The sequence below is a fragment of the Macaca fascicularis genome, chromosome 8, assembly GCF_037993035.2.
Source record: "Macaca fascicularis isolate 582-1 chromosome 8, T2T-MFA8v1.1".
Taxonomy (NCBI): Eukaryota; Metazoa; Chordata; class Mammalia; order Primates; family Cercopithecidae; genus Macaca; species Macaca fascicularis.
In genome coordinates, this window is record NC_088382.1 from 113,607,162 (window position 1) to 113,619,531 (window position 12,370).

At 32.4% G+C, this 12,370-nt stretch overlaps 1 protein-coding gene across 49 annotated transcripts in view; it reads left to right on the forward strand.

The window, feature by feature from the left end:
* The window catches only part of RIMS2 (regulating synaptic membrane exocytosis 2), a 753,111-nt gene that overhangs the window by 485,607 nt on the left and 255,134 nt on the right, over nt 1-12,370 (forward strand). For 28 of the 49 annotated variants that reach the window (XM_073999245.1, XM_073999258.1, XM_065519514.2 and 25 more), the window contains one exon: nt 51-167. In XM_073999245.1, the coding sequence (XP_073855346.1) occupies nt 51-167 (117 nt within the window). Of the gene's footprint in view, nt 1-50; nt 168-9,291; nt 9,358-12,370 lie in introns of those variants that run through there. The other 21 variants (XM_073999244.1, XM_073999249.1, XM_065519508.2 and 18 more) reach the window with 2 other exon arrangements.

Genomic DNA, 12,370 nt, shown 5'->3' on the forward strand with positions numbered 1-12,370 from the left:
TAGTGTTTCAAATGGTTTACTAAGATACTTAATAGATCTTGTTGTTTTAGTCGGAATGTGGAACAGGGGCATCGAGGGACACGCACTACTACTGGACATTATAATACAATTAGCCGAATGGATAGACATCGTGTCATGGATGACCATTATTCTCCAGATAGAGACAGGTAAATATGATTAAATACTATTAGACCTTATTAGTAATATAATCACTGCTTTCAGGAAGGGGTTACCATAAAATGTTTTCACATATTCCTTTATCTTAGTTTCTAAAACAATGTTTTTCTGTTACAACGCTTACATTATTTCTTATGACTGCCACATTGTTAAAAATAAATAAACACAACCTTTTCTCTGGTAAGAAAAAAACAAAATTATCTTTCTCTTGCCATTTTGGTTTTTTGTTTAATCAAACCAGTTAAGTTAGTGAATCTGTATAAGTGATTATAATGTTAATTATAGTGAAACCAAGATGTTTCATTATTTTTGTCATAACCAATTATTATATATAAATACTTTCATGAGACAAATATTTTAAAGTCTTTTACATTCATCAGAGAAATTGGTGTGACTTTTCACATATAGAAGTATTGAGACAGAGTCTGATTTGTTTAGGAAACATTTTATGATTCATGAAGAGGTTTTTCCTCATGGCTTTCAGTAAACCTTTTAAGCATCTTAAAGATTGATTGCTGTATTTGGAAGAGCTCTCTGAATTTGCTCCATTAAATGTGACAAACTTGGAAGTAACATGGTATGTTATAATGCTTACATTAACTACTATTAATATTTTTAAGTTAAGCAAATTGATAAACTCTAATTCATGCTTTGGTTATACGTGAAGTAAGTGCCATTATATTTCCCCAACTCTTCAAAGGATATGATAAAATAATGAAGGAACTCAGAAGTTCCTTTGTATGCATCCTAAACTGATTTTAGGAAGAACATTTAGGGTCTTTTAAATAAGCTGATACGAGAAATTACTGTTTACATTTATACACTTAATTTTTTTGTCTAAATTAAGATTATACTTAATTCATGCTTATAATTTCACTGTGATTTAGTATACTTCTCCAAAAGTAAAGAGGGGATATCATAGTCTTTAATAGTGTCTAACAAGTATTGGTTTTTGTGCCTGAGATCTAAGAAGAAATTATATATAACAAGTTATTAAATTAATATTGCTTTTAGTGATAAATGAAAGTTAATGTATTTTATTTTCTTTTAATTTGCTTAACTTTTTCTTAGTAATCTATGTCTTTAGGGGTAATTACAGACATGCTACCTATAGAAGTTGATGCTTATCAAGTACAATACTGTAATAGAAAGAAGAGTAACTATGTTGGCATGACTAGGAGTTGAAAGGAGTCATATTAGGATGAATGAAGAGGTATTTTAGTTGCCTAATAGCATTTTAATGAGCTTGATTGTTTCTGGAAATTATTTATATATCAAGTCATAAACTTCTTGTTCCTTGAAGGTTTGTTAATGGAAATGATGAGAGAGAAAATTCTGAAATGAATTTAAACTTTCTTCAATTTTATGTGAAGTTTTATTTTAATGAAAAAATGGACTTTATTTTCTTTAAGACAAGCAAATACTGTCTAAATCTTGCAGAAAAAGATAAAATTAACATCTGGAATTATACTTATAAATAAAAATGATTGCTATCATGTAAAATGCATAATACTTTATAAATATTTAAAGGCAAATGACCCTAGGTTTAATGGCAACACAACTTCCTATTAAAGCCTAGATGATTAATCCTTGGTATTAGTTAATGTGGTCATATTAGGAAATTATCATGTCAGAGAGATCCTACAATGTGCATTTTTATATCTATCTCAATTTATGTCTACAACTGAAACGTCATTTTTTTATTTAAAAAATTTATAAATCTTTTAGTTTAGCAAAAATGTTCATATAATTGTTTTCTGAAGTTTTCGAGAAAATTGATCCATGTGGTTTTTATTTTTCTTTTAGACCACTGATGATGCCAGATCAAAATTTATCTTAATTGTGAACTGCCTTAAATCCTTTTTTCAAATAAGTAAAATAGAATTTTATTTAAATAGGAATATAAAACCATTTCTAATATTATTTGATTATCTGTGTAATCATTTATTAATAGGAATAAAAAAGTTCAATATTATATATATAGTCTATCACATTATTAAGCAACAAGTTCTTAATTTCTGTTTTATCTTAATATTCTAAGAGTTTTTAATAAAATGCATATGGGTGCATTATGATTTTAGAAAATAAGAATACTCTAGAACTCTTACAGTGAATTTTCATGAATAGCATTTTAATCAATAGTAATGTTGATTTAAAAGCCTAAGAGAATTTCCTTTGAGATAATAATAGTAATTTAGGTCTTTTGAGAGGTGCAATAAATAACCTTTCTTGTCAGTAAGAATTGATGCACTGGACTAGAATGTATTTTGTTGAATGTAATATTATTTTATTGAATCTTTTTCATAGGATTTGAAACCAAATGGCCTTGATTTTGAATGCAGGATTTAACCTCTTGCTACCTGTGTCTTTGGGAAAATTAACCTCTCTGACACTTGATTTTCTTTTCTGTAAAATTAGAATATCAGTATCAACTTTACTGAGTTGTGTAGATTAAATGACTCGTATCAACTTTATTGAGTTGTGTAGATTAAATGACACTGCCTCCAATTGTATAGTAAGTACTGAAAATTCCTGCATTTTAAAAGGCTATATTCACTTGCAAATAATTTACATTTAATGTGCTTAGTAATCAAGAAAAAAGAGAGAGAAATCAGCCAGTTCATGTAGTGTTGTTGTTGTTTTGTTTATTTGTTTGTTTTTTGAGACAGTGTCTCACTCGGTCACCCAAGCTGGAGTGCAATGGAGTTATCTTGGCTCACTGCAACATCTGCCTCCCAGGTTCAAGCGATTCTCCTGACTCAGCCTCCCAAGTAGCTGTGCCACCATGCCCAGCTAATTTATTATTATTATTGTTTTTTGGTGGTTTTTTTTTTTTTTTTTTTTTGTATTTTTAGTAGATACGGGGTTTTGCCATGTTGGCCAACCTGGTCTTGAACTCCTGACCTCAGGTGATCCACCCGCCTCAGTCTCCCAAAGTGTTGGGATTACAGGCATGAGCCACCACACTCGGCCCATGTAGTTTTTTTTTTTTTTTTTTTTTTTTTTAAGTTTTGTATATAATGAATGTAGGGCATGAATTGGACCTTGAAAAATGGGCATGTTTATTCAGGCAAGACCAAGAGCAAGGATGGACTATATTGAATGAGAAACGATGCTATTTGACATTCATTAATAGTACTTGGTTAAACTTGGGTGGTGTAAGGAGAAGATATAGTATTTATATCCTTTCTATAGGTAATATAAAAATAATTTATACATAAAATTTTTATTAGGTCTTTGTTTCTCTGCATATCTCACTGTAGTATCATTAGTCAAAATCCTATTCTGCTTTGCAAAGTAAATAGATGCTTTACAAGTAATTTAGAAACCTGGATGCAAGGACTCAGCTAAAACAAGGAATTATTAGCGTATCTTTCATCTTCTACCTCCATTCCCCCGCTTTTTATACCATTGTTTTTCCGATAGGTCCTGGTAACTGCTACAACTAGGAACATAATTTTTCCTGAGGCAGACTATGTGGCCTTAGTATTAGAAATCAGTACAAAAATTAGCCGAGCGTGGTGGCAGGTGCCTGTAATCCCAGCTAGTCAGGAGGCTGAAGCAGGAGAATCACTTGAACCCGAGTGGCAGAGGTTGCAGTAAGGCAAGATCGCACCTGGGTGACAGAGTAAGACTCTGTCTCAAAAAAAAAAAAAAAAAAATTATTTTAAGAGCTTTTTGTTTACTTGAGTTAGTTTACTATTAGAATAAGTATAGAGTATTAGTATTTCTGTAACATGTCAGAAGTACTCCATAGTATGCATTTTTATGTCTATCCTGGAGGCCAAAATACATTAGGGGCATTTATTTCCATAGAGTATACTTTTAGTATCATAAGAATACAGTTAATACTGGCAAAAGATAAATTACTTTACAAACTTTTTTTCTCCTATACATTCAATTAATAAATATATATTCTAAAAAGCAAAATGCCCCATTATATGGACCACTGGCATACCTTACACACTCATGCTATTTCTCTATTCCTTGTCAAGTCACCTACCAGAAAGTATAACACACACTCATAACTATTTCACCAAAAAGAATAGTCTCTTTTTTCCTTTCAGTTGTCAACTATGAAGGAAACATATCTCTAATAGTTTAAAATTATAAAGTAAATGAAAAAAGAAAATTCACTTTACAAAAATAATATAACATTTTATTTTACTTATTTTATTTGCTGTGTTTCAGAAACATTTTAAGATAGTTAAATCATACTGAGTAGAATGTAAGGACTACAACATAAGGAAAACATTAACAATATTAAAGACACATGCCAAGCACAGTGGCTTATTCCTGTAATGCCAGAATTTTGGGAGGTTGAGGCAGGCACATCACTTGAGCCCAGGGGTTCTCAACCAGTCTAGGCCATATAGTGAGACCCTATCTCCACACACACAGAAAAATAAATAATAAAATAAAGTAAAATTATCCCAGATGTGGTGGTGTGCACCTTTTTTTTTTATCTCAGCTACTCTGAGGTGGGAGGATTACATTAGCCCAGGGAAGTCAAGGCTGCAGAGAGCTGAGATCGCACCACTGTACTGCAGCCAGGGTGACAGAGCACGACCCTATCTCTAAATAAATAAATAAATAAATAAATGAAAATTTTAAAAGTTTTTGCATTAAGTAAGGTTCGTTGGAAACTATAGTTTTATTTAAGAATGGAATATTTTATCGCCCATTTTTGCAGTTCTTTTTTGTATGGACTAAAGTGATTCCTAAAGGGGACATTCGGCTAATTTAATATAGTAGAAGAACAATTCATTATAAATAGAATTTTGTGTTGTCTTTTTTTTTTTTTTTTTTTTGAGACGGAGTCTTACTCTGTCCCCCAGGCTGGAGTGCAGCGGCGCAATCTCGGCTCACTGCAACCTCCGCCTCCTGGGTTCATGCCGTTCTCCTGCCTCAGCCTCCCAAGTAGCTGGGACTATAGGCGCTCGCCACTACGCCCGGCTAATTTTTTGTATTCTTTAGTGGAGACGGGGTTTCACCATGTTAGCCAGAATGGTCTCGATCTCCTGACCTCGTAATTCACCCGCCTTGGCCTCCTAAAGTGCTGGGGTTACAGGCGTGAGCCACCGCGCCCGGCCTTGTGTTGTCTTTAAAGATTCTATTGCTTAAGAATCCAAGTGTCTAGAAATTGGATTAGTAATCTAGTTTAATACTCGAAATAGTAATTTTTTATCATGAGCCTTAGAATCTATGACTTCTTTATTTTGTTTTTGCTTTTTAAAAGTTAGTAAATGTATTGTTTTTCTGTTTTTTTCTTTTACAGTGATTTACTGCTCAGATTGGACTAACTGCAGTTTTAATATAACTTACTTTATTTGTTTAAGTCATTATGCATATTTAAGGCAGCATTCATACTTATTGCTCAAATTTTATAATGTCCATTAATTTTGGAAAAAAAGTAAACATGGTTCAGTGGAGAAGTGTATTATGTTTTAAGGTTGTACCAAGTGGATGCAGCAAAGGACTTTGAGTATGGCTATGGACCTTAGGTAGATTTTAGAGGGCTTACTAAAACACAAGGGTAAATTTTGTATGTTCATGCATGAGTTTTTATAGTTTTCAACAGAACCTCAAAGACGGTCATGACCAGATAAGGTTAAGAACTAACATGACTAGAGACAGAAAAGAAGAATAAAATAAACTGATGCTTGATAAAGGTGATTCTTGCTTAATGGCTGCTTTGGCTTTATAGGGACAAAGTTAATTATAAGACTCTTTAAGGAAACTATTAGAAATTGGATGATTATATATATATATATTATAAATTTATAAATTTTAACAAGCTTTGAAGTTTACATATTTTCTGTTATTCTTAAGTAATTTTGGAGAAAACCTATTCCTTTTAAAGCAGTAAAGCCCAACATCACAACTGTTGGGTATTATTTCTCTTCTTCATAAAGCTATGAATACTTTTTTAAATATTTTCTTACATAGGCTCATAATCTTCCAGAAATTGGGTTAGTAATCTAGTTTAATACTTTGAATAGTAATTTTTTATCATGAGCCTTAGAATCTATGACTAGAATGTTTCTATAATTATATGAACCACATATGAACCACTGCTGTTTTTTGAGTGAAGGTTCATCATGAGAGCAGTATAATTTGGATTTTACTTTTAAGTGCAATCCAAAATATACTTGAGTGGGTCAGCCATTGTGCACAAAGATTTAAAACAGACATTATCCTGGTCTAGCTGGACAAATTATCATATATCAACTAATTTTAAAATGTTGAAGACTGTGTGGCAGAAGGATAATAATATTGGAACAGATTGGAGAGAAAATTACTTGATCGGGTGAACTGGAAAAGGCATTACAGAGAAGCTGGACTTCAAAAGTTGAATAAGACTGTGAAAAGTGAAGCAGTGGAGATGGAGAATGGTGGGCATTCTTGACAGAATGATGAACATGAACAAAGTCTTGAGTTAGGAAAACACATGATAATTTAGAGAATCTTAGGTAGTCTGTTGTACCTAGATAAGAGGTAGTGGTATGGGGAATGGAAAGGGGTAGAAGATGAAGATTGAAAGTAGTTTAGAACTTTTAGGGAATTTATACTTGTTTTTTGATATCAGGAACCAGTGAAGGATTTTCAGTGAGGTACCGATATGATCAGAAAGCATAATATGCAAATAAACTTCTGTAGACAGGATGAAGATTGGATTGAGTCAAGGGAAGACTGGGGTCTGAAGGTAGGAAGACCTAAGAGAGGGTTGTTTAAATAGGCATAGTAAACCTGATTTAAGGTGGTGGCAAGACAAAAGGTAAAGGAGAGAAATCTGAGTTATTCAGGCATCAGAACAAGCAAGGTTTGTAAATCAATTGAATGTGAAAAATGAGGAAATGGAGGAGTTAAATTCTGAGACCGTAAAACTTGGCTTATTAAATAAATATTTTAATCCTTAGTTGAAGTTCGAATTGTAAGAGATTACAAAAAGAGGAATAGCTGAAGTATTATATTAAGTTCCAAAGGGAGATTAAAGAATTATGTTAGAGATTAGAAGGGACTTCAGAGATGATGGAGTCCTATGTTTTGTAGCGGTACCTGAGAGACTACTATGACAGGTAAAAATGAGGCTAAATGGATAAGGATCTAGGCTTCTTATTCTCTTTAGCCAGCATCATTCTGATATTATTTGATTACTGTATATTGATTCTATATCAAATTTTGTTTGAAAAAAAGTGATCTGCTAAAAAAAAAAAAAAAAAAAAGAGTTTGAAAACCACTGCTTGAACCTCCTCATTTCACAAATTGGCACCAATGTCCAAATAGGCAAAGGGTATTGTTCCAGTCTCACAATGAACATGTGTTTTCCTGAAGTGTCTATCTGTCACTCAAGCATTATGTGGAGAGCCCAGAAGCAGATAGAAAAGTGTTGTGCCACCCAAAGAATAATCAGTAATAAAGCAGAGTTACTGTTTACACCATTAAAAAAATTGCATTACTTAGAAAGAATGTGTTGGAATATAAGATCAGGAAATGAATCTTGGAAAACCACTGCCTCTCTACAGAGAAAGGAAATCCAGTACATTAAATGCATGAAGAACCAGTCATATAGGTGAGAGACCAGGCTATATGTACAAATGTGTTAAGAGCCTGAGTTTTGAATTAAGAAAGCCCTGACTTTGAAACCCAGTCCTGCCACTTACTATATAGCTCTGAACAAGCACTCACAGCCTCAGTTTATCTATCTGTGCAAAAGTGGGAATAGTAGAACCTACCTCAAAGAGTTGTTATGAGAAGTAAATGAGATAATGTAGGCAAAGCTTTTAATGGTGTACTTGGCATATAGTTCATTGTTAAATAAATATTATGTTTAATAGCCAAAGAGGTTTTAGAAACCAAAAAAGGAGAGAGTATTAAAAAATAGAGGTTTGAAAATCAATGTCTAATACCAAAGGTAAGTGGACTATGATGAGGATTAAGAGGAGAAGAAAGAATTTTGGGGGGATTTCACATTCATAAGGTAGCTTCGAGAGTGTGGTAGAAGCAGAAGTCAAATTACAGTAAGCTTAAAGCATGAAAGCAAAATCTGGCAGAGGTGGCAAGAATTGTAGGTATGTATTTTACGATGTTCTATATTGAAAAGAAAATGAGCGAGATGCAGTGGCTTGAACGGAAGGAAAGGTTAGCAGGGGTTTTATTTTTAGGGTTAAGTGCAGTTGAGGAAGGGAAGGCAGAAGAGAATAATAAATGAAGCAAGGTCATATGGGAAGCAGGATTACAAGTAGAGGTATCTCTTTAGGTGCAGCAGACAAGGACAAGTGAAGATTTAAATGTATGTTTACTTTAGAGATAGAATTGTGGAAGTTGAGAGAGTTCAAGGTTCATTTCCATTGTTTATGGAAATATAATGATAAACTCCTAAGATCAATTGTTTTAGTATTAAAGGTTCTAAGAAAGTAGGAAGTTTTAAATTAGTGCTTTGGAAAGAAGAGATAGGTAAAAGATCAGTGTGCTGCTTGAGTTGCTTATGGTAGTTATGAGGCAAGAAAGGTAGCAAAGCCAATAGCATGTAATACATAATACATAATAAACATAGTGAATGGAAAAATGAATGGCATCCAATAAATTTAATAAATACAATTAATAATAAAAGTAATCTGGATCAGTTTGCTCTTAATTAAATGGAAATGTTAAAGCCCTTTGTAGTTATTTTTAATTATCAATAATTAAAAGAGAAATAGTTACCTTATAAATTTCCCAACGTTTATAAGTATTTGAAATTACTTCATTTATTATTTCCTTCTTAAACTTTCTGCTTATTTTATTTTTCTCATCTCATCTATCCTCCTAAAAAAATGGTAAAGCATCTCTATCATATAACATATTCTAGATGGTGCTAAAGATGTTTAAGTAATAATTGATAATGTTATATTTTTGTTGCATTTTATTTTAAAATATTTAGAATATTTTAACCTTTGGCACTGTCATATTACAATGAACACTGGGAGGAAGGGGCAAGCTTTCCAATACAGTTTCCATTTGCTTTGCTTACTATCTGCCTATCTTTTTAAATCTCACTTTTTAAATATAACTATACTTTTTTCACTTCTTTCTTGAGTCTTATTTATATTCTTGTTTCTGCCATGCTTGCAGTCATTTTCTTACTCTACCTCGCTCCAGATACAGTCAGACCATTGACCATCATCACAGGGATGACAGGTATATTTTTCTTACAATTGAGTCTGTTTGTGCAATTGCTTGTGCCTGTGTATTGATATGATATAGGTCACTTTTATTTCTGTTTTTATGTATATACATATATGGTTGTTAATGAAATACAGAAATATCACCCATATAAAATAACATGAAATAAAACATATTAACTAATTGTAGTAGGACATCAAAAATACAGTGTCCCTTTTGTAAATTAGGATCATCTCTTTGGTGATTCTAAAAATTTAGTTCGCCAGGAATTACGGTTAACTCTCTATTATCCATAAAGATAGAGTAACAGTATTCTCTTTAAGTTAACTCCAATTGACTACTCACCTTCCTCAGCAGAGTCCATAATTAGGTATTTAGATGGCATACGTCTTGAAAACTCACTTTTCCACCTCACTACTCCAGAGTAGAGGAATCTGTCCTTGAAGTGCTTAGGTTGAACTGATTTGTTTGTGGTTACCTTGTCGGAGGTGGCTGTAGTCTACTCCTTTGTCATAGTAGGTAATCCATATCTGCAGAGAATACTGAGTCTGTGAGAAAACACTTGTTCATTTCTACCCTACCACCATTTCTCTTTCCAAAGTGGGAATTTGCAGTGAATCATAGATAGTACAGCTACAATGCCTTAAGGAAATATAATTTACATTGGAGGGAAATCTCAGTTTCCTGGCATGTAACAGCAAGAGGGATTAACTAGAAAGAGAGGTTAATTAGAAAGAAAAGGGAGAGAAGATCTCTAAAATTTGAAAAGTTCTCAAGGCTGTATGAAGATTTAGAGATTTGAGCCAGTGACAACATTTGAGATCATTTAGGTAAAGAAATAATGTGGTGGAAGGCTTAGCTAGTATAAATTAGGAATTATGTGCCATGGTTGGTCACCTTGACTATTGTTTCTAAGTGATTCAGAGTTATGTGTGACTTCCTTCATCCCTAGGAAATTAACTAAGAGTCGATAATAAAAGAGTTTATAAAAATTATTAAAAACTAATGAGTAAATTTATAAGTATTTTATTTATATGGGTAAAGGTGAAAGGAAACATAAGAGATAATAGCAACTGCAATTTACTAATAACTTTTGTAATATCTTTCAGCAAATATAATTGAAATTTAGTGCCTTCCAGTTTATTATATGATAATGGTTATTGCTATATTTAATTTTCTTTGCAATTTTTTACTTTTTTGTTATTCTGCTTCAATCCTAATTATCTTTTGTTGTTTTTTGTTTTTGCTGTTGCTATATATTACATTCCCATTATTTTTTACTTTCAGTAATTATACATTTACTTTACAAAAATATGGAAAAGTAGTTATGTAACTGTATTTTGATAATTGGCTAAAGCCTTTTTAAAGGTGGGTGATACACATGAATGAGACATTACTGATTATAGACTTACTGTATATACTCTGGTGTCTCTTCATTTCATTCTAAGTTAAAATCATATCACATCACTTTTTCAATAGTTTTTTTTTTCCTGGTTATCAACAAATAAGTTGTTTGCTTTATGTTACTTAGTTTCTCCATTCACCAATGTAGCTAGAATTAGTTCTTGGTCATCTCAATTTTGCACTTTTCCCCAGATTCTCAACTTCAGCCTAATTGGCCCGTTTTGAAGAAGACATTTATGAATTGTCTTTTGGTGCCACAGTTTGGTTTGTGCTGAGGAAACAGAGATCATTAATGTTTATATTGAAATGTAACACGGAAAAATCTGTTTCCACAAGCAAGTTATCAAATATCTAATGTAGGATTTACTATGTATATTTACATGTATATGTAATATTTATTTTATATGTATTAAGGTATTTGCCTTGCCCCAGGACAACAGAAATTCTTGAGGGTCTAAGTCTAGTGACCTAGACAATATGGGTAGAACTCGTAAGAATGAAGTTCCTTAGTTTTTTTAAAAAATATTTTGTACCCATTAACCAACCGCTCTTCATCTCCTTCTCTCTACTATCCTTCCCAGTCTTTGGTAACTACCATTCTATTCACTGCCTCCCTGAGATCAATTTTTTAGCTCCCACATATGAGTGAAAACATGCAATATTTGTCTTTCTGTGCCTATCTTATTTCATTCAATATAATGTCCTCCGTTTTCATTCATCTTGCTAATCATCCATTTCATACATGATTTTATTCTTTCTTTTTTAGCTGATACTACGTTGTGTGTATATATATCACATTTTCTTTATGCATTCATTTGTTGATGGACGCTTAGGTTGATTCCATATCTTGGCTATTTTAAATAGTGCTGTAGTGAACATGGGAGTGCAGGTATCTCTTCAATATACTGATTTCCTTTCTCATGGATATATACCCAGCAAAGGGATTGCTAGATCATATGGTAGTTCCATGTTTAGATTTTTAAGAACCTCCATACTGTTTTCTATACTGGTTGTATTAATTTATATTTCCACCAGCAGTGTACGAGCATTCCTCTCCAGCACTTGTTATTTTCAGATTTTTTTTATAATAGGCATTTTAACCTGGGTGAAATGATGTCTCATTGTGGTTTTGATTTGCATTTCTCTGATAATTAGTGATGTTGAGCATTTTTTTATATACCTGTTGGCCATTGTATATCTTCTTTTGAGAAATGTCTATTCAAGTATTTTATCCATTTAAAAAAATCAGATTATTATTGTTATTTTGTGCTATTGAGTTCCTTATATATTCTGGTTATTAATCCCTTGTTGGGTGAATAGCTTGCAAATATTTTCTTCCATTCTGTAGGTGTCACTTCACTTTGTTTATTGTTTTCTAGCTGTACAGAAGCTTTTTACCGTGATAGAATCTCATTTGTCAATTTTTGCTTTGGTTGCCTGTGTTTTTGAGGTCTTACTCAAGAAATCTTTGCTAGATAGAAGGAGTAAAATCTAGTGTTCAATAGCACAGTCAGGCAACTATAATTAACAATAACTTGCTGTATATTTTAAAATATCTGGAAGAGAAGATTTGAAACGTTCCCAACACAATAAAATGTAAATGTTTGAAGTGATATATATCCCA